Genomic DNA, 24,903 nt, shown 5'->3' on the forward strand with positions numbered 1-24,903 from the left:
AGGTACATGTCCCTGACCGGAATCGAACCTGGGACCCTTGAGTTCGCAGGCTGACGCTCTATCCACTGAGCCAAACCGGTTAGGGCGTCATAATTATTTCTTGTAGAATATCTGATTTTACATTTTTTTCTCCTGTGGTTATGTTACAGCTTTGCTTTAGACATAGATTTCATTGAATCATGTATTTATGTATTTAGCTTAATTTGGTCTACTTTTAAATATGCTTTCACATAAGCATTTCCCAAATTATACACCACAAGAAATTAATAGGCTAGGTTAAATGAAGTAGAAAGTTTTCTTTTACTGAAGGATAAGTCATTTTTATAACTAGTAAAAATGTAACAGCAATACATTTGATTATTCTGTGATACCAATTTCTCATTGCATACTATTTTGTCCTATACATTTGCTAAAATAGTCCTGTTTTTGTTTTTCTTGGAATCATACAAGATATTTGTAGATATTTAAGTTACTAAAGGAAGTCCTCAGAGAATGTAAAAGCCAGAGAGGTCTAATTTTAATCAGTTATTTGAAACTCATTTTTTTTCTCCTTAAATATTTATCTTAAGAAAATACCTCAATTAATGTTTTTATGGGATTAAGAAGAAACTTAGCAGACAGTTCCTCATAGTTCTGTGCCTACTGGGATTTATGGAACAGTCTGTCTGTGAAACAAGTATCTATAGGCCACTTTCTATATAGCCTGAATGTCAAGTACCTTAGCTAAGAGACCATGTGAGGTCAGCAGTTTGGGTATCTAACTAATCTCTAAACCAAGTTTCAAGTATTTTTGCTAAGAGACCGATTATATGAAGTCAGCAGTTTGGGGATCTGAGTGATGATCACTAAACCAGGACATAAATTAAAGCGGGGGGGCGGGGGGGGAGCAAAACTTGTCCTGAAAGATTGAGATAGATTTTGCAAGAGATAATTACATATTTTCCTTTGAAGTTTTAAACATTTCTTGCTTGAGTGAACCTTACTATTGCTAATAAACCTATGGTGGGATACTTATATTAAGAAAAACCCTACATTTTTAGGTAAAGTTAGAATGATGAAAACTTAATTAATTGTAAAAGCCTTAGAAAATTAATCTACTAAGGATTTAACATAAAAAGTAAAATTTTTTGTTTTAAGTAGTTCTCTTTAAAATCAATGTAAAGTGCTGCCATTTACCAAGGCATACTTCTTTAATTAAAGTCGCTTTCTTCCAGTTCCCAGCATTCAATATATTAAGAGGACTCTGGAAATTGCTTTGTATCTATGTTAAAGTTTTTAAAAATAAATTTTCCAGTTTCATTTTACTATGTTAATTAGAAAATGGGATTTCTCTCTCTCTGTGTATATTTTCATGTGTGTATATTTTTAACCATTTATAGAGTAAATATTGTTTGGGTCTATTTTAACCATTATAACTTCTCTAAGGTTTAGTCTGTTTTATAACTTTCAGAACACAGTTAAAGACTTCCTGCTCTGGTTTATAAAATCATGGTTTTGGCTCAACATGACATTTATTAACGTGGACATTTAGTTAGTTTTGAGTGAATGAGTAATTGACTCTCAGTTTTAAAAAATAAAGTTATTGTGGGGGGGGGGGGGGGATGAAAAAACAGTAGGAAAGTACTCCAGGATGTTGCAGAAAAGAATCAATCAGATCAATATTTAAAAAGAAGGGGAAGAAAACACCTTACTGGTGCATTGAGAGTAAAAGTTGTTCCCATTGCCTGAAAAGAGCTTCTGAAATTTTTTGCTAAGCCCTTTGCTTTTACCTCCCTTCTCCTTCGCCCTTAACAGAACTAAATCTGAACTAAATATGCCTGGCTCTGATTTTGTTGCCAGACTAAAACTAGCCCATAGTGATCTGGCAACTACAGTATTCAAGGGTAGGGAAATATTATGGTAAGTAGTCACACACATCACACTTAAATCTTTGTGGATCGAGCGATCATACATCCCAGGTTGCTTGGGGATAGTCTCACTTTACATGTGTTATATACTCTCTAGTGTTCTGGTTTGGATGATAGATATTTATGGCCACTTTGTATTTTGATAAATTATAATTTACTTCAAATTCCAGTCTCTAGAGTCAGCAGTGACACGAACTGTATGGAATAATTGTCTAGTTTTCTTCCTCTTTCTGGAAACTCCTCTGAGGTTCTTCTTTGTGCTCTTACCATAACTGTTTTTACCTTTATTGATTTAAATCTGCAGTGTCTCTTCTATGCCTATTTCTATATATATTTGGTGCCATTCTTACGCTTGGAGTTCAGAATGTGATACTGAGTAAATGACTTTGCCACTGTGGTTGAAAAGCAGAATTAGCGGGGCCCTTCGTGACCTGGTAAAAATTAAATTTCTGGGCAGTTGCTATTATTTTCAGGGATCAAAAAGTTGACATGGAGGGTAAAGGGTAAGGGAAAGGAGATTGGGCAGAAAGGAATAATTTTGTCTAAATAGTTTTGTTTAAATTTTTGGTTTGTTGCCCAGCTGGCATGGCTCAGTGGTTGAGCATCAACCTATGAACTAGGAGGTCACTGTTTGATTCCTGGTCAGGACACATGCCCAGATTGTGGGCTCAATCCCCAGCAGGGGTCCTGCAGGAGGCAGCTGTTCAATGATTCTCTCTTCTCATTGATGTTTCTATCTCTCCCTCTCCCTTTCTGAAATCAATAAAAATATATTTTTAAAAAATAAATAAATTTGTGGTTTGTCATTGGGCATAGGGACTTGGTGGCATTTTGTGCTAGCTTGCCTTATTGCTATAGATTTTACTTCTGAAACTAAGGATTTAACATAAAAATATTTTTTTGTTTTAATAAAATATTAAATCCTAAGCAAATTTATTTTTAGTCCAATTTTGCATATTCTAACCTATAGATATTTATTACTTTATGTGAGTTCCATTATATTCAGAATATAAAGTGATGTGAATAATGCTTATGTTATTTTAAAATCATTAATGTTAATGTTTCTAGTCAAGTTACATATCACTTCATTGGCAATGGAAAATTTCAATCCTGTGTAGTTAAATATGGAACCTGTTTTAACTTGGCGAGTAATTCTATAATTTTTCTTATACAGGTCATGTAATGTTTGCAGAAATAAAAATGGAGAATGGAAAGTCAAAAGGCTGTGGAACAGTCAGATTTGACTCCCCAGAATCCGCAGAGAAAGCCTGCAGAATAATGAATGGCATAAAAATCAGTGGTAGAGAAATTGATGTTCGCTTGGATCGTAATGCATAATTTCAAACCACGGTTGGAACATTCTTACATCTGTTTTGCTGAATCTCCTAGTAAAAGTCATTTTTAAGTAATACTGTATGCTTACAAACGTTGTAAAAATGAACTTTTAAAACTCCCACCAGCTTTTAACAGTATAGTGTTAAATATACTGTGATTTTTGTTATCTCAAGTTTGGGTTTGTAAAGACAGCAAATCTGGTCATTCAGTTTAAATGAATGGTTATACTGTTTTTTAATGAAATAAGCCATTTCCATGTTATTTTCAGTACTACATTGTGGGGTTTGTTCAAGTTTCTCCAGCTTTTATCAGCTTATTTATTGTAAGTTAAAACATGTTTTTTTCAAAACTTCTGTTATCTATATGTAATTGTTCTTGATAAGAAAGTACTCGGACAAATTAGGATATGATTTTGGTTCATTTAAATTACTTTTCTTTGGTAAAGAATTATTGTAAGTTTTAGAGTCTAAAGTTTAGGATATTTTTTATTTTACTTAGATGAAGAAATGGAGTTTTCTTTCTCTGCCCCTCCCTATCATTCACATTTCCACCTATCACTATTAATATTAACCTCCACAGCCCCTTATTTTATTATTTCCAATAATTCCAAGTTCATATAGAACTGATAATGTAGCAAGTCCCAAGTACAATAATAGACAGACTACTCCCAACTTTCTGTCTAGTTTCCAGCCATTGAAGTGAACTGCTAAAAAAAGAAAAATAATTGAAACGTTGAGAGAGAGATGGTTATGTAAGTTAGTCCTCTGCTGTTCACTTCTACAGGAGCTGATGTGTTTATAAATACAGTTTTAATCACCCATGGAACACCTAGGCACAGCATATCAAACACATTGGATCCCACGATGTTAGACATAGCCATATCTCCTTTGCCTGCAAAAAAAAAGCATGGTGTTAAAATGTGCATACCAATACTGTATTTTAATAATAAGCTTCATAAGAAAAGACACTGGATACTTTTTTGTTTGTTGGTTTTGGAAAATTGTATTAGAGCCAAAGTCTTACTGAATTTGTATTTTTTAATTTGGGGAGGTTAGTATTTAAAGTATTAACATTTATTTATCTAATTATCTTTATTAAAGCATTTTTCAATAAGGTGTGTAGATTACTTGTTGCTTTTCATTCTAGTTTAACATGTTTAATTACAATTTAATACACAATTCAGATGAATTTTATTCGGGGAATTAGATTTAGTGAAATTAATGTTCGTTATTAAATAGTAAATCCTTCCTCTTGAGTTACTCCTTTTTTTCTTCAAGTATGTTGCTGAAGAAATAAATATATTTAAAGGCAACTTTGCTTAGTGTAGTTCCAGGCTTGAAGAGTGAGCATTGCAGCTTGAGGGACCTAATTCTTACCTTTTCTTGCAACCAGCACACTTGCAATCGTGTCTGGTATGCTTGTTCCTGCTGCTAATAAAGTAAGGCCCATTATTGTATCTGGAATTTCTAATGTTTCCCCTGTAATAAATATAGATGTTATAAGTTACAAATCTTATAGGTTCACTAACCATCCTCTGCAGATATTTCAGATATTTCCTTCCTGAACAAAAAGAAAATAGGCATATTTAGATTACAGAGCCAGTATGTATATACTTAGATTTTAGTTAGCAAAATATTTGAGTAAGATTGGTAAATGGGGTAACATGGGTAGTACAGATTTTTTCTTTTAAATACTCACCCAAGGATATGTTTTTATTGATTTTAGAGAGGGGAAGAGAGAGAGAGAGAAACATAGATGTGAGAGAGAAATAGCGATTGGTTGCCTCCTGTAGCACAAACAAAACCTAGCTAGGTATGTGCCCTGACCAGGAATTGAACCTGCAACCTTTTGCTGTAAGAGGTAGTGCTCCAGAGCAGGTAGGACAGATTTTTAATAGAGAAAATTCTACCAAGGAGCAGTTTCCCTCCTTGGTATGCTTATAGAAGTTTTGGATGTCATCACTATTATATCATTAAGGCTGTTGCTTAATGTATGCTAATAAGATTGGTCCCTTTTTTTTTATTAAAAACTTTTTTCTTAAAGTGTTCAGTGTTAAGCACATTGTTTATACCTATTTTAAAAATATAAATGTGTTAATATGGTATACATTTTAACTCCTACTTTAGTGATATACCTCAATTTAGCTTTTTCTTTGAGAAATATCAAATCTGAAGAAAACAAAATAGGGTTCTTGAGTTTTTTTAACATTATAGTCCTAATTTAGTAATACTTCTGTTAAATTTGATGTCAGTTCAACATTTTTCAGTAATGTATTTATTTTAGGAAACAGGACCAATGGGAAGTTAAAAAAAAGTACATGTAACTGCTCTTTTATTGTTATAATTGAACACTTGCTTTAGAATTATTCCTTTCTAATATTAATTTAAAAAAACTAAGTAGCTGTTTATTGCATGCTAATATATATTGATATTGGACTTGATTGTTAATTTTTGTTATGGTTGGCCAGAGTTCTTATGTACATAAATAACACATAAATAACATCTTGGGGGTGTTCTATGATCTGTTACTTGATTTTGCTCTTTTCCTGTTTTGCTAATGTCAAATGTGTTCTGGCTGAGAAAGTTTGGAGAGATTTAATATGCAAGCTAATTGGACTATTTTATCTTCCTCTTTAAAAAAAGAAAAAATATTTTGTTTTTTGCTAGCATACTATTCTAAGTTACATATTAAATTGGAAAAAGTTAGAGATCAGCAAGTTTTGGGTTCTTTTTGTTTGTTTGTTCTGTTTGTTTTTTGGTAAAGGGCCAGATAGTAATTATTTTAGGCTTTGCAGGTTATAGTCCCTGTTGCAATTATCCGGCTCTGCCAATGTAGTGTGAAAACATCCACAGATAATATATAAACGAATGACCCGATTAGCAAAAAAACAGAAGACCAGTGATACTCAGGAGGTAGTTTGCTCACCTCTGATACTAGTTTATTCAGGTTAACCTTTAGGGAGAAATTCCTGAATTTTTTGTTTTACATTTATATTTAGTTTGTCCTTCTGGACTAGGAATTCTATGGGATTAGAGCTGATTATGGCCAAGCAGTAATAGCTAAATTTTAATTGTGAAAGCAGTAGAAACCTAAAATGAAACTTTTTTACTTATTTCATAATATATTTATATTGCCATGTCAAAAAGCAAATTAAAAGCCCTGCTTGGACGGGTCAGTGGTTAGAGTGTTGGCCCACGCGCGGAAGGGCATGTACCTGGGTTGCAGGTGATATCCCTGGCCAGGTTGGGGCACATGTGGGAGGCGCCCAATCGATGTGTGTCTCTCACATCCATGTTTCTCTCTTTCTCTCCCCTCCTTCCCACCCTTTCACTCTCTCTAAAAGTCAATGGCAAAAACAAATAAAAAGCAAAATAAAACGTATTCTAGTTAAACTGTGAACATCATTGTTTTCCCCAAACAGTGACATCTTGCTATATTTTCTGTTATGTGATTGAACTTAATATAAAGAGTTATGGAGCCCATGCAATGTGATTTAATTATTAGTCTAACAGACATCCTGTGAATTTATTTCATTTATGAGATGATTCCCTTGACTCATACCCCTGGGCTGTATAATTTTGAGAATATAGTTGATATGGGATATGCACTCACAAAACCTGGATGATTGGTATATTAATATTGAATTTTTTGGTGGATAGCATTATATTTACTCTTTGCTAGAAAAGAAATTTGCTCCTTAGCTAGACTACCATAGTGAATGTATGGAGTTCTTATGTGAAACTGATTATTTTCTTTTTAAATTGTTCTCTTGTATTCAATATACATACCAGTTACCGTGACCATCCAAACAAGGATATATGTAAATGCAGATATCCAAAGTGCCGACATGAAAAAGGTTATCACAAAATAATTTTTCCAAAATTTTCTTCTACAATCTGGTGTGGTTAGAAAAAGTAAAGTGATAATAGGAAGGGATAGTACCCACAAAATTCTTTTGAAATCTGCTTCAGGCATGTTGAAAACACTTGGTGGATCTGTTGAGAAAAAAAATGATTCTGAATTTCTTAAATGGCCAATTACATTAGAAATGTCCATTTAGAAAGCTATATTGAAATAAATTAGCTGTATCAGTTTTAAGAGGCTATTTAAAACATTTGAATACCTCATTACTGGTATTGCTGGCAAAAAGAAACTAATTGAGACTTTAGGGCAAACAGTGTAAAATGTGATTCTCAGCATTTCTTGATTTCGGGCCTTCATCGAAATGTCTTGGGTCATTCACTGAATATGTTAGAGATGATGTTTATGGAGTGTCAGTTGGACATCTTTTGGTTTTCTACAGTGTGGATGATCTTCAGTAACTTTTTTGCTTATGGGATAGTTGTCTCCACTGCCTAATATTGATGATACCTCAGCCTGCCCCGTGTATCATATAATGTATACTTAGGGATTATAAAATAGAGTATAATTTTTATTAAGTTGAATATTCCATTCTAATTCTTATTGTAAGTTATTTTGAGGGCTTTTTTTCATTATTTTTTTTCATTAATTCACAATTCACCACCAATCTTAGAAACAACCTTAAGAAAATAGGAACTAGTATAGAATCTATATGTAATTTATAAACTTGAGTATGTTTCTTTATTCAATCTGTCTTACGAAGTTAATGGGAGACAATAGCATATTGGATAAAATGGGAATTCACTTTAAAATTGTTTAAAATTTGTATGGCATTTACAAAATAATGTACCAATATATTTGATCAATCACATTACAACTGATGCTAGTAAAACAACTAGTAAAATCTGCCAAGCCTCAGCCAATGAGCCATTAAATAAAATTAGGTATAATTTTAGTGTAAATAGTAAATTTTAGACTGATTCTTTCAGTTTCTTGTTAAAAAATTTAACTTAGAGATGAATAACTCTTGTACCTGAAAGACTAGAAACTAATTTTTGTATGAAGGGGAAGAGTCATGTTTTAATTTTTTGTAGGTAGTAAATTAGGGTAAGTTCCCTTCCTAATGTACTAAATTAAATTTAGAATCTGTTTTATACAACCATTTTATATAAAAGTAACCCATAAATTGATATTTCTGGTCATAGATGAATTTGACTTTCTACCAAACATATTTACCTAAATGGTTTGCTATTGCTTCAAATTACATGTTTAAAACTCAACTCGTTTCTTCTTCTCACCAACCCTTTCTCCTAAATTCCTAGTTTTTGCAAGCAGTGTTCCGTTTTCTTAGTCAATTCTGATCAAAGTTTAAGAATTGTCTCTGCTCCCTTTTCTGGCCATGTGTAGTCCTTTAATTGCCTGGTCTTTGTGATGCTTTCTCTGCATTGTCTCATGTGTGTTCTCTTCATTCCCACTGCCTTCTCTCTGTCTAGGCACCTATTAAACACATCAGCTGTTTAGTAGCCTCTTATAGACAGCCGTGTCTTTTATCCCATGTTTCAGTTCTAATAACCTTCCTGCTCACAAACCTGCAAGACTCTTACACAAACATTTAATTCTAATCCTATTCCTTTCTATCTACCGTTCTGCTTTCTTACTGTGCATATTCTGCCTCAGTTATGCTAGCACTTAAATAATTAAGTGCTTTGCTTATATTATTTCCTTGGCCCCAAACCACAGAATATACTTTATATTTACCTCTGTATCATTTACCTAATAAAGACTTCAGTAGCTGTTACTTATTGATTATAGATCAGATCATCAGTTAAAATCTTAACTATTCTGCAAGGCTCAGTTTAAATGCTTCCTTGTCAGATAGTCTTTCCTATTTAACCATTCTCATCAAATTTTAAATAATCTATCCCTTTTAGGAAACACAGTTGTACTTTATTTCTTTCTCTAAATACGTAAATCCTCATATCTTAGTCACTTTCCCCCCTGCGGTATTGGAAGCTTCATAAGGATATGGACTGCCTCTTCATCTCTGGGTCTCCAGTGTCTTCTATATAATAAGAATATATATTTGCTGAATTAAATGAAATTACATTTCACTAGTGAATAGACTTAGTAGTGGGCAGGATGTGGTTTTTACCTTCAGAAACCTGATTAAGACCGTGTAAACTTATAGAAAGCTGAGAGTAACCGGAATCCTCATAAAATATTCCACTGTCATTTCTTGATGGCCGACGGATGAATGGTCGACCCTCATCTTCCCATCCCATTAGTGGTTGTTGTTCACTTCTCTCCTCCATAGCTTTGGCAAGACGGGTACAGCAGGGACTGCATTTCTTTATAATATATTGGTTAATTTTAATGTCAAAACACAGAATCAGGACGTATAATCCATATATCAAAAGTAGTAGAATGCCTTCATACCTATAAATTAGAGAAATTTGTGTTTTTAAATTAAAAAATTAAAATTATTTGAGAGTTAATAGCTTTTAAGCAGCTTAATTTTTAATGCAGCAATAGAATAATCAAATGTTTCTAGGTATATTTTGGTGTTGTAGATGTGTTACAGCATTATTATAAATTTATTGATAGGAGCTTGACTGTCTTCTCTATATTTAAAAAAACAAGGATTGGAAACTCATCTTCATTTATAGATTCCTTTAAGATGGTTGGCATAAAAATGCTTTGAAAATAATGATCAAAATTAAAGTGAAACTAATGGATAGTAATGGGTAGTCTTCATCTCAGTTCATTGGCAGAATCCATTCCCCAAAATACATAATAAGAGACTACAGCATGTGTTAGTTCATTTTAACTATCTCTATTCAAATTTTATAGTGTAGAAATTTTGTGTAAAAACTCGGAATATATTAGGCTTGCTTTGGGGTTTTCAGTTTCCTATACAGAGTTTTTTTTTTTTTTTTTAAATAAATAATATTAACTAAGAAAAGGAGATATTCTCAAACATAAAATTATACCATAGGCACTGAGAACTTTTTTCCTCCACTGGTTTCCTATTTAAAGAATTGTGACTAGCTAATACCATCACATTTGAATCTTGCATTTACCTTTGATAGCTAGTAAGTCTGCTACAGCTAGAAGCACAGAGTTCTTGATCTCCGGGGTGGAGGGAGACTCTCACAGTCACTGTTCCCTTACCGATAGCTGCTGAGTCCCAGAAATACCTTGACTGTAACTCATCCTTTTTCTTTGGGAGAAGGACTAGTGTTCAGAATGACTCATTTGGATTTTGCTCCCTGCTCGATTTTAAGTTTTTTGATAGCAGGTATTTGCAGCACTGCTAAGTTGTACTGCAGAGGGGAGCCACCTGTGACATTTCTTTATCCCTCATGATTGTCAGTGTAGTGGCAAACACCTAGTAGGTACTTGGTGCATATCAGTTGAAAAAGTTATCTGTCTACTAAGTCACTCCCGTTTTTATTTTCTCAGAACAGCAAAGCATAGGGAGATCAAAAAAAAAGAAAGCAAGCAATTTTTAACATTAAAACCTAAATATTTTTTATTCTGCGAGGAAGAAGGCTATAGTTTTTCTTCCTAAATGAACAGAGGGGAAGATGCAAGAATTCAAAGGGACTTTTACTTCCTCCATCCCCATCTCCAATCTTGTGACCATGACTGCTTCTAGGCAAGGTGAGCAATAACACAATAGATGAAAAAGCCAACTGTTAGGACTTTAATGGACAACAATAGTTGGGAGACTTCCTGGTCAGTCAGTGGGGAGAAGGAAGGATGATAACATCCAGTGACTGAGACAGAAAAAGAGACTGACCACTAAAAAATAGCAAAGAAGGGAGAAAAAATGCAGCCAGCAATCGTGATGAGGAACTTTAGCCCAGAGACCACTGGAAAGGGTGTGAAAGTGGCAAGACATTTGAGAAGTTACTAAACCATTAGAATTTCATGAAATTTTCTCTGTGATTTTGTTTTACATAACAGTGATAATTATTTCAAGCTTACCAGTACACTTGGTTGTCAAATATTATGCCAAGAACTGTTGCTACACTAATTGCATATGCCGCGCAGTCTCTGAATAGGGGCCAGCACGATAGTGTTGAAACCTATAAAATGATAATTTTGTTTCCATTACACTGCAACTTCTTCAAGTACATGCTTAATGTAATAAAATTGTTTGTATATTTGTAGCTAAATATCTTTTGCATATTGCCTAGAGAAAAAGGAACTTTAAGGAAAATTGTTTCTAAACCTCTGATTTTCATAAATTTGACCTAGAGCTATTTGTGGGTTAATCTGAAATTGAATACATGTTGGTTTTTCTACTGATTAATAAACTTGATTGAACAGATTACTAGTGCCTTGTTTGTTCTACACAGTTCTTTAATTTTTCAAGACAATACATTGTGTTGAGTTTTTGTACGTACCACATTAGATAGCAAGCCACAGGCTGCACAGATGCCCAGGAGATTATAAATTGCGGATCCAAGAATGGTGCTAATGCCAATATCGCCCTTTGTGATAAATACACCTATGAACAAGATAGTAAGCAGGTAAATTAGTGTTGATTTGAAATAGATAAAATCACATGGGATTAGCAAAAATATAAGGTGCAATATTTACCTAGGAAAGCAGTAACTAATTCGGGAGCTGAACTACCGGCTGCCATGAAAGTTGCACCCGCAACATCCTGAGACAGTCCAAGGGCTGAAGACAAATGAGATTATGTTATGCCCAGTAAAGTGACAAATGAAAGTATATACTGTCTTTATAACTAAATACAGTAGATATTCAAAACTACAGCTTTACAGAAAAGCACTCATACTTCACTGGAAAAGTAAAATATGCAGGTTAAGAAATCGAGGGATCCAGTGTCTTGCTTTCATTGTCACTCCGTGACCTAAAGCTTCCGTAGGAAGGGAGATAAGGCCAGGAGTACATGGAAGCATGCTGCAACTAAGTACTCTGAGTGCAGTATGGATCTTATGGGACCCAGAAAAGATTCCTTCCTAGTTGTAGATGTGTAGCAACAGCACAGCTTTTTCAAAATTCAATGCTCCAACAGAAGCTGAGAAAACTAGGGTAATTCAGGAATCCTAATCCAACTTGAAGGAGGAGAAAAAGTGAATATTGGTAGTATATTATGATCTAGAAATGAAGCTGAATTAAGGAGCATGTTCACAAATTGGTAATTTCAACCTTGTCTAAATACAAAAGAGGAAATTAACAAAAAACAAGATTGACTACTGTATAACAATGTTAATTTAAATTATGAAACCATGAGAACTGTTTTAGATTAGGAAATGTAGGAAAATACTACTATTCAAATTGTGTGTATCCCCCATGTTAACAAGCATGCAAATCCATTATCCTCAGTGATTGATGAGATAAGAGACTTAAATGTTTAGCCCCTTCAGTTTAGAGCTAAGGGACCTGCTATGGCAAGGGCAGAGAAAGCCATGGGGCGGAAACCACCTTGCTTAGGGAAGGCGAAGACAAGGTTGCATCAGAAATCCCCAACCAGGCTTTGCTGGTAGAATGAAAATTAGCTGACAGGTAGCATGCTGGGCCTTCTTTACCCTGGGTCACACAGACTAAAACTCAGGTACCCAAGGCTCTTGATAGCCATCCTTTGTTGATGTTTATTATTTATTACATCTATTGATTCTTGACACTTCAGTCTTCCTGGGACCCTCAAATTCTGCTGTGCTTGCTTGAGTCACCTGTGGTCAGTATTTATTTTTGCCTGTGGGGACCATTACCTGTTGCTTATTCTCAGGTCCTCATGTTCTGTTTCTCTGCTGGGACATCTACTCTTGACTTTCCTGGTTTTTTTCCTTGGTGTGGCAGATTGTATTTTACAAAATTGGCTACAGTATTTCTGCTCACATGATTTCCCAGAACCTTTTCATTATCAATAAAAAAAAAAAAAAGGTGAAGTTTATGTTTATATCTCCTCCTGGGCCTGGATGCGCCTATTGACTCATGCTTGGACTGACAGAGTGGCAGAGCCATTATATTGCCAGGCTAGGACATAAAAGGTGGCAAACTTCCTCATCCTCTCTAAGAACATTTGCTTTAGAGCCACAAGTCGCCATATAAGAATCTGGCTGCCTTGAAATCCCCATCCTGGAGAGACCTCATGAAGAGCCCAAATTGAAGTAGAGATGCTCGAGGGACCCCTGCTGTTTTGAACCATCCCAGGCACCCACCATGTGAGGGAGGGAGCTTTCAGATGACCCGCCATCTCTTACGACCTTGAGCAAAACCACTTAGCTGAGCCCTGTTTGGGGGCGATTTGTTAAGCAGGAATGGATAATGGGAACATCTAGCTATTGGTAATTTATTTATTGCATTTACTGACAACCTACTATGCCAGATGCTTTTTCATGTGCTGAGAATATGGCAGTAACAATCACAAATGTTTCTGCTCTTGTGGGGCTTTAGTTCTAGTGAGAGGAAACAGACAAGAAAGCAAACTCCGTGTTAGAAATAGTGAAGAACAAAAGCATGGAGGGGAAATGTGAAATGTCACGACAGAAAGATTGTAATTTTGGATCAGGTTGCCAGAAAGGACTTCACTGGGACAGTAACTTAACACACATTTCAAAGGGAGGGAGCTAGGCACACATACACCTGGGGTAAGAGTATTCCAGGCAGAAGGAGGGTGTGCAAAGGATCTGAGGTGGAAGCTAGCCCATGTGTTCAAGAAACAGAAGGCCAGCATGTATGGAATTAAGTGTGTGAAGGGAGGGAGGTAGTTGATAAGGTCAGAGGTAACAGGCAGCCAGATCATTAAGGCCTTGTGGATCCTGGTAAGGACTTGGCTTTTATTCTGAAAGATTTGAAAGGGATTACAAAGCCATCCACATGCTGCCTGCTGATGGTACCAAAATCAGTCTTTTTTAAAAAATCCCTGTGGGGTTATTTGGTCTCAGAGGCCCAACCAGCTCTAGTCTGAGCTGTTTGGCCACCTGTTGAGCCTTGTGAAAGTGCTCTGGGGATAGTTGAGATGATCCAATTCAGGTCCTCTATCCTATTCCTCACTATTTGCCTCTGGTCATGTCACTTGATGAACACCCACCTGCAGTGACTAATGAAGGGAGAGAAATAATAATGACCTATGAAAGTAATATTTCATAGCATTTCTTTTACTGCCTAGAGTGAGATGTGTGTGTGTGTGTGTGTGTGTATACTAGAGAGCTGGTGCACAACATTTGTGCACTGGGGCGGGGGGGTGTCCCTCAGCCCAGCCTGTGCCCTCTTGCAGTCCAGGATCCCTCAGGGGATGTCCAACTGCTGGCTTAGGCCTGCTCAGTGGGCCTAAGCCAGCAATCGGACATCCCCCAAGTGGTCCTTAGCGCTGCCGCAGAGGTGCTCGCCAGCCATGAGCCCGGCTTCTGGCTGAGCAGCGCTCTCCCTGTGGGAGCGCACTGACCATCAGGGGGCAGCTCCTGCGTTGGGCGCCTGCCCCCTAGTGGTCAGTGCATGTCATAGCAACTGGTCGTTCTACCCTTCAGTCGATTTGCATACTAGAGTTTTATTATATAGGATATCACTTTATATGATATATAACAATTATATAATTATTTTTTATGTGTGTATATATGTATACTTTTATTACAATTCTGTGATGTGTAGTAAGATCAACTGGCCATGAAACAAAATAGAACAAGATAAAACCTATTGCTCTGTGATTAACTTTTTTTCATTTTAGGTGTGAAATAAATATCTTACATTGATGGTATGCAATTCACCCTCATATACATAATTTACTAATCTCAACTATTCTCAAATATGAGTGATGCTATTTCCATTTTACAGATAAGAAACAGGTCCAGGAGGTTAAATAATTCAGTTAGGTGGATAGTGAGGATCTTAAATGTGAGAAGTTACTACATAAACCCCAAGTATATTGGTTCTAAGTCCAGTGCTATTTAAATTTCATGACAGAAACCCAATATAACAATGGCAGTTAGGCAGGCCAATTATAACGTTATTTTCTTCTCTGCCTCGTGGCACTGGCACATAACTGCCCCCAATTTATTCCTTCCTTGGGGGAAAATAGTTACTGGGAGTCAGAATGTAGAAGTTTAATAATATTGGGTATTATCATGAATTCTCTAATCAAATCAGGGCTAGATAATATGTGGAGGAAATTGAAAAAGAACAAAATGCTTTATCTTGAAGGTGCTGTCCAAACTCAGTAAAACTGAAGAGCTAATGACCCCTCTTCATTTAGCTGAAGAGTGCTAAAATTCAATCCGCAATGTGATCTGTTGGGTTGTTGCAAGGTAGGGAAAGAGGTGGCCCATTGAACACTTCTCTCAAAAGGCAGTAATGACCAAGAGTGTCGCTCTCCATGGAGCTCTAATTGAGTCATGAAAGGAAAGAACTTGCATTGATGGGCATGTACTATTTAGAGATATTTTAACAAGTTATATCTTAAGGTTCTAAGCATATTTTGTAAAAATGGTTTATACATCTGAACTTTAGCATGGCCTGGATTTGTCTTCGCTGACCTTTGGAGAGCATTTCTCTCCTCTCTATTACTCTAAAGGAATAATCACATGTTCCTTCAGGATACAGTAGAAAAGTTTAAGGTGAGTTTGCTTTATAAGTTTAGATATCATCACAGTGTTTATATAAAGTGCAACTCGATGATAATGAACTGATTACTAAAACTCAGCAAACTTTTTCTCAAGTGTGTTTGCTTCTAGGATGCCATGTAGGGAAGTTTATAACCTCTGGAAATATAGGAGGAAAAGTTTTAAACTAAAATGGAGACCTGGATTCTGGCCCTGCCAATAAGGAACTTAATATGAGATTTTAGATAAGTCATTCAGACAAGGCTTGTATTTTGCCATCTGTAAAATGGGGAGTTGGACTACACAATCCTTAAGGTATCTTCTAATTTTTTCGATTTCTACTCAAATTGTAGAGTATGAATTCTGTCTTAAATGTCAAATAATCCCATAATAAAAGAAAACCCTCTATGTTATTTAAAATTCAGAAGATGGAGGAAATTAGAAGGGGCAGAGTTACTTACATGCTTACCATTGTGTTTAACCACTGCTATCATTTTAATGTATTTCTAGTCTCTTTCACATTTTAATAGAGTTATAACTATAGGCAGTATGCAATTTGGTATCCCTTGGCATGATTTTAAAAAGTCCTCATGATAGCAAATTTTCATGCTTTGTGAATGGATCTGAGTTTTGGAAGCAATCAAAAGTCATTCGGACTCAACTCTAATGACTCCAATGGGTAGTCATACTAAGTAACTCTACTCAGGGTCCAAAATGAAGTGTGACAGCACAGCTGGTGTGGCTCAGTGGTTGAGAATCGACCCATGAGCCTGTAGGTCACAGTTTGATTCCCACTCAGGGCATATGCCCAGGTTATGGGCTCAATCCCCAATAGAGGGCGTGCAGGAGGAAGCCGATCAATGATTCTCTTTTATCATTGATGTTTTAAATCCCTCTCTCCCTCTCCCTTCTTCTCTCTGAAAAAAAAAAAAAAGAAAAAAACAACAAAACAAAACATAAAAAAATAAAGAAAATAAAAAATGAACTATGACAGCAAACCAAAGCTTTTTATGGTATGCAAAACTCATGTTGACATCAATTTTAAATATTTTTCTAGAAATATTTTGAGTAAAGTTAGCATGCATTGGAATCAATGCCTGCCTCTCAATGCCCAACTGCATGTATATGCTCTGAGGTTCTTAATAATAAATAAAAACATTATGAGCACTTTCTGGTTGCCACCTTATATTTTGATGCGCTATGATGGAGTAAATTCTGAAACCCTGTACAACGGTTTTAAATGCCTAATTCCATTGAAAAGGCACTCTTTTCACTCCCAACCTAACAGCTATAATATTACAATGAATGTCACTGTCCTCAGCCTAGCATACAAAGCCCTTGCAAGACATTTTATCACCAAACCTCCCAGTTACCTGAGTTTTGGCCCCATAATTTGCCCAGTGTCACACAGTAATTGTAGAGATGGGATGGGCACCTAGATCATTTTTACTTGAAAAAGCTGCTCTTTCAGTCATCCGTGTAGGTAAAGTGAAGAGATTAATACTAATTATCATCATCATCATCATCATCATTGCCTATTCCTGCAATAGTATCTTGGTAATATCCAAACGACTTGGCACTTTATTTAGATCCAGGCACCTGGCGTAGATTTAGCAGCAATCCAAGGGGACCACAATTTAGATCATAAAAAAAGAAAAACAAAGAGGATGAAAATGCTCTTAAGAGGAGGATGAGTGCCCCTGTGGCAGGGAGGAAACACTATTCTTAGGTTCTTTGTTCTCTGGGAAGGCTTTGCTTCTGTAAATTTCACAAGGATTAAGAAAATCAAACACTGAAACTGTAGGCTGTCCAAATGCCATACTCACAGAATTACTCAACTCCCTTTCAATTTTATCAATTGAGAACCAAATCTACCTGGAATTAAAACTTGCATTTCTTTCTTATTGTCTATTTCTGAAACACAAAGTAGAACATGGGCAAATGTTAGTTCAAAGCAGAGTGAATAAAAATAATTTTAATAAAAAAGCAAATACTTTAATTATGTTTCTCTATATCTTACTAAGATTGTTTTCACTTAAGACATGTTATACCTCAAAGGATCAGCATGGTGGAGGGATTAGAATTGTTAATTGAATAGTATATTAGTGTGACATTTAAAATGAAAACTTTCATAGCTGGCTCATTGTGAACTTTGAGCTATGTCAAGTGACCAATCTTAAGGAGTTCTCAGTTTTTTGTGTAGATAGCTTAGGAAAAGTTTAAAAACAGGAAAAGCTGCTCTGAATAGTGGTTAAATAATTCTAGGAGAGCCCCATTACATATAAAAATACTAGAGGTCAGGTGCACGAATTTGTGCACGGGTGGGGGCTGGCCAGGGGAGGGGCCGCTGGTGGTTGGCCAACTGGCCCTGCCCCTGATTGTTTCAGTCGTTCCACTGTTCCGGTTGCTTGGCTTTTATATATATAGATGTAAAAATGATTTTTTTGTTTTTTGTTTTATACTGAACTTTTGTGTTTCTAAAAATAAACTGAGACCTCGGCTCAGGGGTCCTCAAATTATAGCCCTCGGGCCACATGCGGCCCGCCCCGCCGAAAACATTTATCCGGCCCGCCTGGTGTTTTTGCCGCCGCTGCCTGTTGCTTAGCAGCCGACTAGTTTTTTTTTAAACTATAGTCCGGCCCTCCAACGGTCTGAGGGACAGTGAACTGGCCCCCTGCTTAAAAAGTTTGAGGACCCCTGGCCTGGCTGGTGTGGCTCAGATGGTTGAGCATCGACCTATGAACCAGGAGGTCATGGTTTGATTCTAGGTTAGGGCACATGCCTGGGTTGTGGGCTTTATCCCCAGTAGGGAGTGTGCAGAAGGGAGCTGATCAGTGATTCTCTCTCATCATTGATGTTTCTATCCCTCTTTCCATCTCCCTTCCACTCTCTAAAATAAAATAAACAAAAAATTAAAAAAAGAGTATTTTAAAATATATGTAATTTAAATATAAATTAAATTAAAAATATAAACTATATTAACTTATAGTCCAAAATAGGACTATTATCTCTCAGTTTATTTTTAAAAATATACTTTTATTGATTTTATTTTATTCATGGGTCAATGCTCAACCACTGAGCCACCTCAGCTGGGCAAAAAAATTCTTTAAACAATAAAAGATTGCTAAAATGGAATAAAATGGTATGTATTTTAATGTAAAAGAAATAAAAGGAACTGTAAACAATATCCTAGAGATGTTTAAGGTATTGTTTAAAGTTGCCAAGTGGGTTATTAGGTGAAATAAAAGAATGGATTTAATAAACTTACTTCCTACCTTGTGGAGTAGTACTTGCTTTTATTTGCCTTAAACTTGGTATCCAAGCTCTAGCAGATGCACCTAGACATGGTATGCGCCCCAAGCATATTGATATTGACTTTGATCATTCACCATCTTTGCCTTCATCTTTCCTGAACAAAGGATTCTAATCTTGGTAGTCTGTTCTTCTGTAATAACGGACAGTTAGTGAGTGTTTGCTATGTGCTAGGTCCTTGTGTAAGCAGTTGTATTTCCTCAGTACTTGGCACACAGCTCTATGAACTCAGAGCTCTAGTTACCCTGCTACACAGCTGAGGTAGCTCAGGCAGAAAGACGTTCAGCACTTTGCCCAAAGTCAGATCTAGTAAATGGTGGTGCTGCGATTTGAACCTAGGCTGTGTCAGGCTCCAGAGTGGACACTTTCAACCATCTCAACTATGTGGCCCCGTAGCATGGAATGGCCTTCTCTCCCTGCAGCCCCTTTATGGATCCTCAGCATTGCTATAGACCAGTGATGGCGAACCTATGAACTCATTTTTTTGGTTGATTTTTCTTTGTTAAATGGCATTTAAATATATAAAATAAATATCAAAAATATAAGTGTTTGTTTTACTATGGTTGCAAATATCAAAAAAATTTCTATATGTGACACAGCACCAGAGTTAAGTTAGGGTTTTTCAAAATGCTGACACGTCGAGCTCAAAAGGTTCACCATCACTGCTATAGACCATTTAGCAAGTATCTCATAGAGGCGTAGAACAAAGAGGACAGAGCCCCAAACAGACCGTGCCAGATATGAGTACAAGGTGATGTGACTGACTTCACAAACCAAACCGAGCAGGGGAATTCAAACTTTCCTACGTCAGGCTTAATGAACGACAAGAGACCACCGAGGCTCCCCTTGCTTCCTTGTTGTCATTTGGAATCCTCTCTATTTCTGTCTTTGTCTGTCTGTCTTTGTTTCTCTTACACACACACTCCCAAGAATATCTATACAAGTACTGTCTAGAGCAGCACAACAGATGGGAATGAGGGAGGTCTCCATAATTTATTCCTTACCTCATATCCTTAGCTCTAACTTGTCTCAGATAATATTTCCCCTCTGACGACATCTTTTAACCTCTTATCCTGAATTTCCCACCTGTTTCCCCATTTAATAACATGGGTTAATTTTACTTCAGCCCTCTGTGGTCAAAGAATCATCATGATCCTCTTTTCCTATAGAATCTAAATGGGGGAAAGAAAGGGGTTTAGCAATAGCATTTTCTCATATAGGTTCTACACAGTTAAGATGACAGCACCATGTCTCAGGTTGTCCAATGGGGTATATGCTGCTTTTCCAGTGTCGAGTTAGAGAGGAGAGATTCTGTGACTTTCATGATTTCAAGTAGAACAAGGAGAAAGGAAAGATCCTTGCTCGAAGCCTCAGGTGGTGACAGCTCTAGAGGACATTGCCAGACCAACGTATACAGCTATAAACAAAGAGCACTTGCTTGCCTGAGCTGGGGCCGGGCCAGGGTGTCAGCAAGAGGCTCTGCCCTCCCCCTCCTCCTTCCCCTGCACAGAGATTCCATTCCTGAACTCTTCTAGTCTTCACCTTCTGGAGCCCCTTCTGCTGGCCAATGAACCATTGCTTGTGACTTGAGGAGGGGGTAATGGGATGATGGATCTGGGTGGGCCATGGTCCTGCCAAACCTACCACTGTATTCTAGGTTGGGACTCAGAACATGTCCCCCACAGAAAGTCATTGTATCATACATGATTTATCAATCCCCAATAGGTTGCCAAAAGTCTGAGCTGATTTTTCAAAGTGGATTCTCACTATTTTGTAGTATACTTTGTCCATTATTAAAGTGAGTATTTGATAAAGGTTTTCTTTGGGGGGGGGTATTTTTTGGGAGGGTTAACATTTTCAGTGCCCTTGGAAGGGACATATCTTTAAGATTGTTCATATAGAACAGTTCTTCTGAAACAACCATGTTACAGCAGCTAATCTGAAACAAGGATGTATAAAATTATATCATATAGCAATCAAGAACATTCTTGAGTTTGGGCGCAAGAGAGACCAGGGCTTTGCCATATACTGACTGTGTAGTCTGGAGAAATTGCATATCTTCTCAGCCTCAATTTTCTCTTTAATAAGCCAATCTAATAGTCCCTACTTCATAGGGTTTTTGTGGAGACTAAATGAAACCATATGTATTTAATTTAGAACCATTCTTTTATCATTGTTTTATGATAACTAATAAGATGAATGAATGAATAAATAACACTCCAGTACTTTGTGGAATGCATCAGTAAACTATTTTGAGAATAGTATTAATTAGCTGATGGGATGGGTGAAACTATTTCCACTCAATGCTAATCAAAGAACTATGGGGGAATGTAACACATTTGCATACTTCTCTGTGGATGTAAACCACTTTCAGGGAGATTGTTTTTTTATTGCTGATGTTTAAATGTGGATGAGACCATGCTAGATCTTGAAAAGAGAAATGACAAAGTTAACTTATAGGCGTTTTAAAAAGAATTGAGCTAGCACTATTTCTATCTCCTTTTGTTGTTAGTATTTCCAGTACTCAAGACCAGGTCAGTTCTTAGCTGCTGAGGAAGATTTGGCAGTGGCGTGGCATCATCCGTCAGTCACACATCTGTAATAGCTACCGTATTCTATTTCTGAGCCAGGAGTAGTGCGCTGAGAAGTGCATGTTGTTGATGATGTTTCAGAGTGATTCCACAAGTGGCATGGTGGAAGTGATTGTTACAGATACTCTGTGAAGTCACTCACTGAGGATTGTTCTAAAGTGGCAATCTAAACTTTAATGCAGTAGTCTCTCTCTGTAGTGCTAGAAGAGTTTTTATTTACCACTGTGAAGACAATTTTTTATGCATTTATTCTTTCAGTCAAGTCATTTTTTGATAATGTGAAAGCAAAAATGTTTTAAAATGATAATTTTACTTTCCAGAAAGAGAAAGATTCTAGGTGGGATAGTACCTTGAGTTGAAAGTCTCTTAGACTTATGTAATTAACACTAGTGGCCCAGTGCATGAAATTCATGCAGGGGGGTCGGGGGAGGATTGTCTCTCAGCCAGGCCTGCACCCTCTCCAATCTGGGACCCTTCAGGGGATGTCCGACTGCTGGTTTAGGCCCGATCCCACAGTTGGCCTGATCGCCCCCAACTGCCCGCCCCCCGCCAACCTGCTCACCCCCAACTGCCCCTCCCCCACGGCCTGCTACCCCCAACTGCCCTCCCCTGCCTCATCGCCCCTAACTGCCTCTGCCTCGGCCCTGCCACCATGGCTTTGTCCAGAAGGACGTCTGGAAGGTCTCCTGGAAGGTCTCTCAGTTTAATTAGTATATTACCCTTTTATTAGTATAGATTATCTATTTAGGTTTTCTATTTAAAAGTACAGTTCTTCCCACAAGGATGAACAAGTGGGTTACTGCAACAGAGTTGAGAGTATAGAAACAGGTCCACATGTATATAAGAATTTAGTATATGAAACTGATTAACTTTAGAAAAAAATAGCATTGTGTCCTATAGCAAAACAAATTCTTAGGGGATGAAATAAATAAATGTAAAATATATATATATATATATATATGTAAAATAAATATGCCAATTTTTCTCACCAATGGATAAAAAAGTCTAAGTATAAAACCAAAAGGAAAATCATAAACTATTTATAAGTTTACTTAAAATATATAAAATTTCAATGTGATAAACACACAAAATACAAAAGCAAACAACAAACCATGAAAAAAACATATGATATAAATTTTGTATTAGAAAAATGGTTTGAAAAAGTCTTGGAAACCAATAAGAAAAAGATAAATTACTTCCACCCGCACCCCCATTAGAACAGGGGCAATAAAACACAAAAGAAAAAAAATAAATTTCAATACACTTATAAAATGTTAACCTCAGAAATGGATAAAAGATAAATACAAACTTTATAAAATAAAGTACCATTTTTAAAGCAACTAACGAAGGCATTTAAAATGATATTGTTCATGGCTTTCTGGAATGGAAGCTACCACATATTCCAGAGGTTTAGGTTTGCACACCTCTGTGACATGCTTTTGGCAATGTGTAAGATAAAGCTTAAAATAGGCACAGCTCTGCATCTTTACCAGGAAATGACCAGAGAAGTTTGCAAAGATTTTTTTGCAAGTAGGGGCATAACATTATTTAAAACAAAGAAACTTAAAAAACAAATCAAATGTTTCATAAATTTATAATGTTAAAAATTATAAATTTCTACATGGTGACTACTATGCCTAAAAAACAGTTTTCGGTGATCAAGTCCTTTACAAAAATCCCAAAGTATAATGCTACCTACCATTAAAAATAAAGTTTTTGAAGAGCATTTAATCCTATGGGAAATGTACATAATTCGATATTACATGACAGAAAGGAAAAGACCTTAAATAGTACCTATCGCAAGATCCAAAGGCTGAAAGGAAATACACCCAGTGGTAACTGTGGGGAATCTCTGGGTGATGGGAATGTAGATGATTTTTACTTTTTTCTTCTATTTGTCTTGTATTTCATCAATCCAAGTAAAAACACTATGTTAAAGTAATTTAATCTCTATTAAATGAAAACTATCAATATCAACTTAAAACAATGGCAGCCTAAAAATGCATGTATTTACATCTACGTAAGTTAAATAATAATTACAATAAACTTATGCTGACCTACTCTATAATTTTTTTTTCATTAAACAGATATGTGTTGAGTGTCCCCACTGTTGCCAGGTCTTGGTTTAGGTCCTAGGGGACAGCTATACTCTAGTGAACAAGAGAACGCGCTTGGCTTGCCTTGCAGCGGGAGTGGGGGAGGAGCCGTGGGTAAAGGAGAGTGTTCATGCTCTTCTCTGTGAAGAAATGCGCACTGTTTCTGTCCAATGGGTGACTTGACCCTTGACGTAGACTTGCTCTGAAGTGAGCATGCCTCAAGAATGAAACTAACCATGCTGGCATTTTTGCTTATGTGGCATAAAACCTCTCTGATACCTTGATTTTAGGGACCAGGGTACCCATGGAAGCTCTATGCTCAGAATTCTATGTGATGCCCGTAACTGAAGGGATATAAACCGTGGATTTAAGCTGGTAGATCTTATCTTCAGATTCCAGTAATGAAGCCGAATTACAAATAGTGCAATTCTGCAACCGGTTGAGAGGGACAGCTTGCTGCTGAGCTATTTCAAGGACAGCCATGCCTATATATGTGTGTGGCACAACTATTCTGGATGGTCACCCGGGAGATTCCCAGCCACTTACATTCACTGATGAGTTCCAAGGAGGGCAGGAAGTACTTGTCACAGACAATAGACAGGGCCAGGAACATGTAAAGGATAATTAGGAAGTAGATTACGATGCCTCCATCTTTGCGCTCCTGTTTTGTGAAAAACCCTTCAGGAAACTCCGATGATGGAGAAAAAACACATTGGGTGCTATTTCCTGGTGAGGAAAAGGAGGTCAGAGTTTGAAGGATGTTGGAGTCACACATTCCAAGCTCACAAAGGGAAATTGCTTAAGAAATCTGTAAAGTATGGGGTTTCTGGGTGGAATTTTAAGAACCCTGGTGACAATGTACATAGCCCTTTTGAATGTGATGTAGTTTTAGATCCAAAAAAAAAAAAAAAAAAAGAAGTCTTTGAGACCCGAAAGAGAGGCTTTAATGAAATAAGCTGATGATAGTGGAAGAATTAAAAAGAGGAAATCATGAAGTCACTCCTCGTCTGCTTCATTTCTAAAAGGGAATTCCAAACCCCTCTTCCTCCTCAAGTAGAAACTATAATCTCTGATTATTAAGATTTCTAATATCTGTACAATTTCATTTTCCAGTTGCAGAACCCACGTTGTCCCCAGGCCCACGAACAGTCACCCAACTGTCTGCAGAGTGAGTTTCTGGGATGAAAGATTTTTTCTCACGATGAAGTCTCCAACAATAAAAACGGAG

General features: G+C 36.6%; 2 protein-coding genes across 3 annotated transcripts in view; one reads left to right on the forward strand and one right to left on the reverse strand.

Annotated features, from left to right (window-relative positions):
• The window catches only part of MYEF2 (myelin expression factor 2), a 38,322-nt gene extending 33,038 nt beyond the window's left edge, over nucleotides 1–5,284 (forward strand). For both annotated transcript variants that reach the window (XM_070423431.1, XM_070423436.1), the window contains one exon: nucleotides 3,082–5,284. In XM_070423431.1, the coding sequence (XP_070279532.1) occupies nucleotides 3,082–3,245 (164 nt within the window). In that variant the 3' untranslated portion in view covers nucleotides 3,246–5,284. The remainder of the gene's footprint in view (nucleotides 1–3,081) is intronic.
• SLC24A5 (solute carrier family 24 member 5) lies at nucleotides 3,657–24,298 on the reverse strand. Its single transcript, XM_070423442.1, is given in 9 exon segments — nucleotides 3,657–3,982; nucleotides 3,985–4,133; nucleotides 4,619–4,720; nucleotides 7,031–7,237; nucleotides 9,256–9,539; nucleotides 11,094–11,194; nucleotides 11,516–11,619; nucleotides 11,712–11,795; nucleotides 24,222–24,298. Coding segments are annotated over 9 exon segments (1,272 nt in total). The 5' UTR covers nucleotides 24,289–24,298; the 3' UTR covers nucleotides 3,657–3,808.
• Between the last annotated feature and the right edge of the window lie 605 nt (nucleotides 24,299–24,903).

This window comes from Myotis yumanensis, unplaced genomic scaffold (assembly GCF_028538775.1).
Source record: "Myotis yumanensis isolate MYYU_CA2020_CCGP unplaced genomic scaffold, mMyoYum1.0.hap1 SCAF_1, whole genome shotgun sequence".
Lineage (NCBI taxonomy): Eukaryota > Metazoa > Chordata > Mammalia > Chiroptera > Vespertilionidae > Myotis > Myotis yumanensis.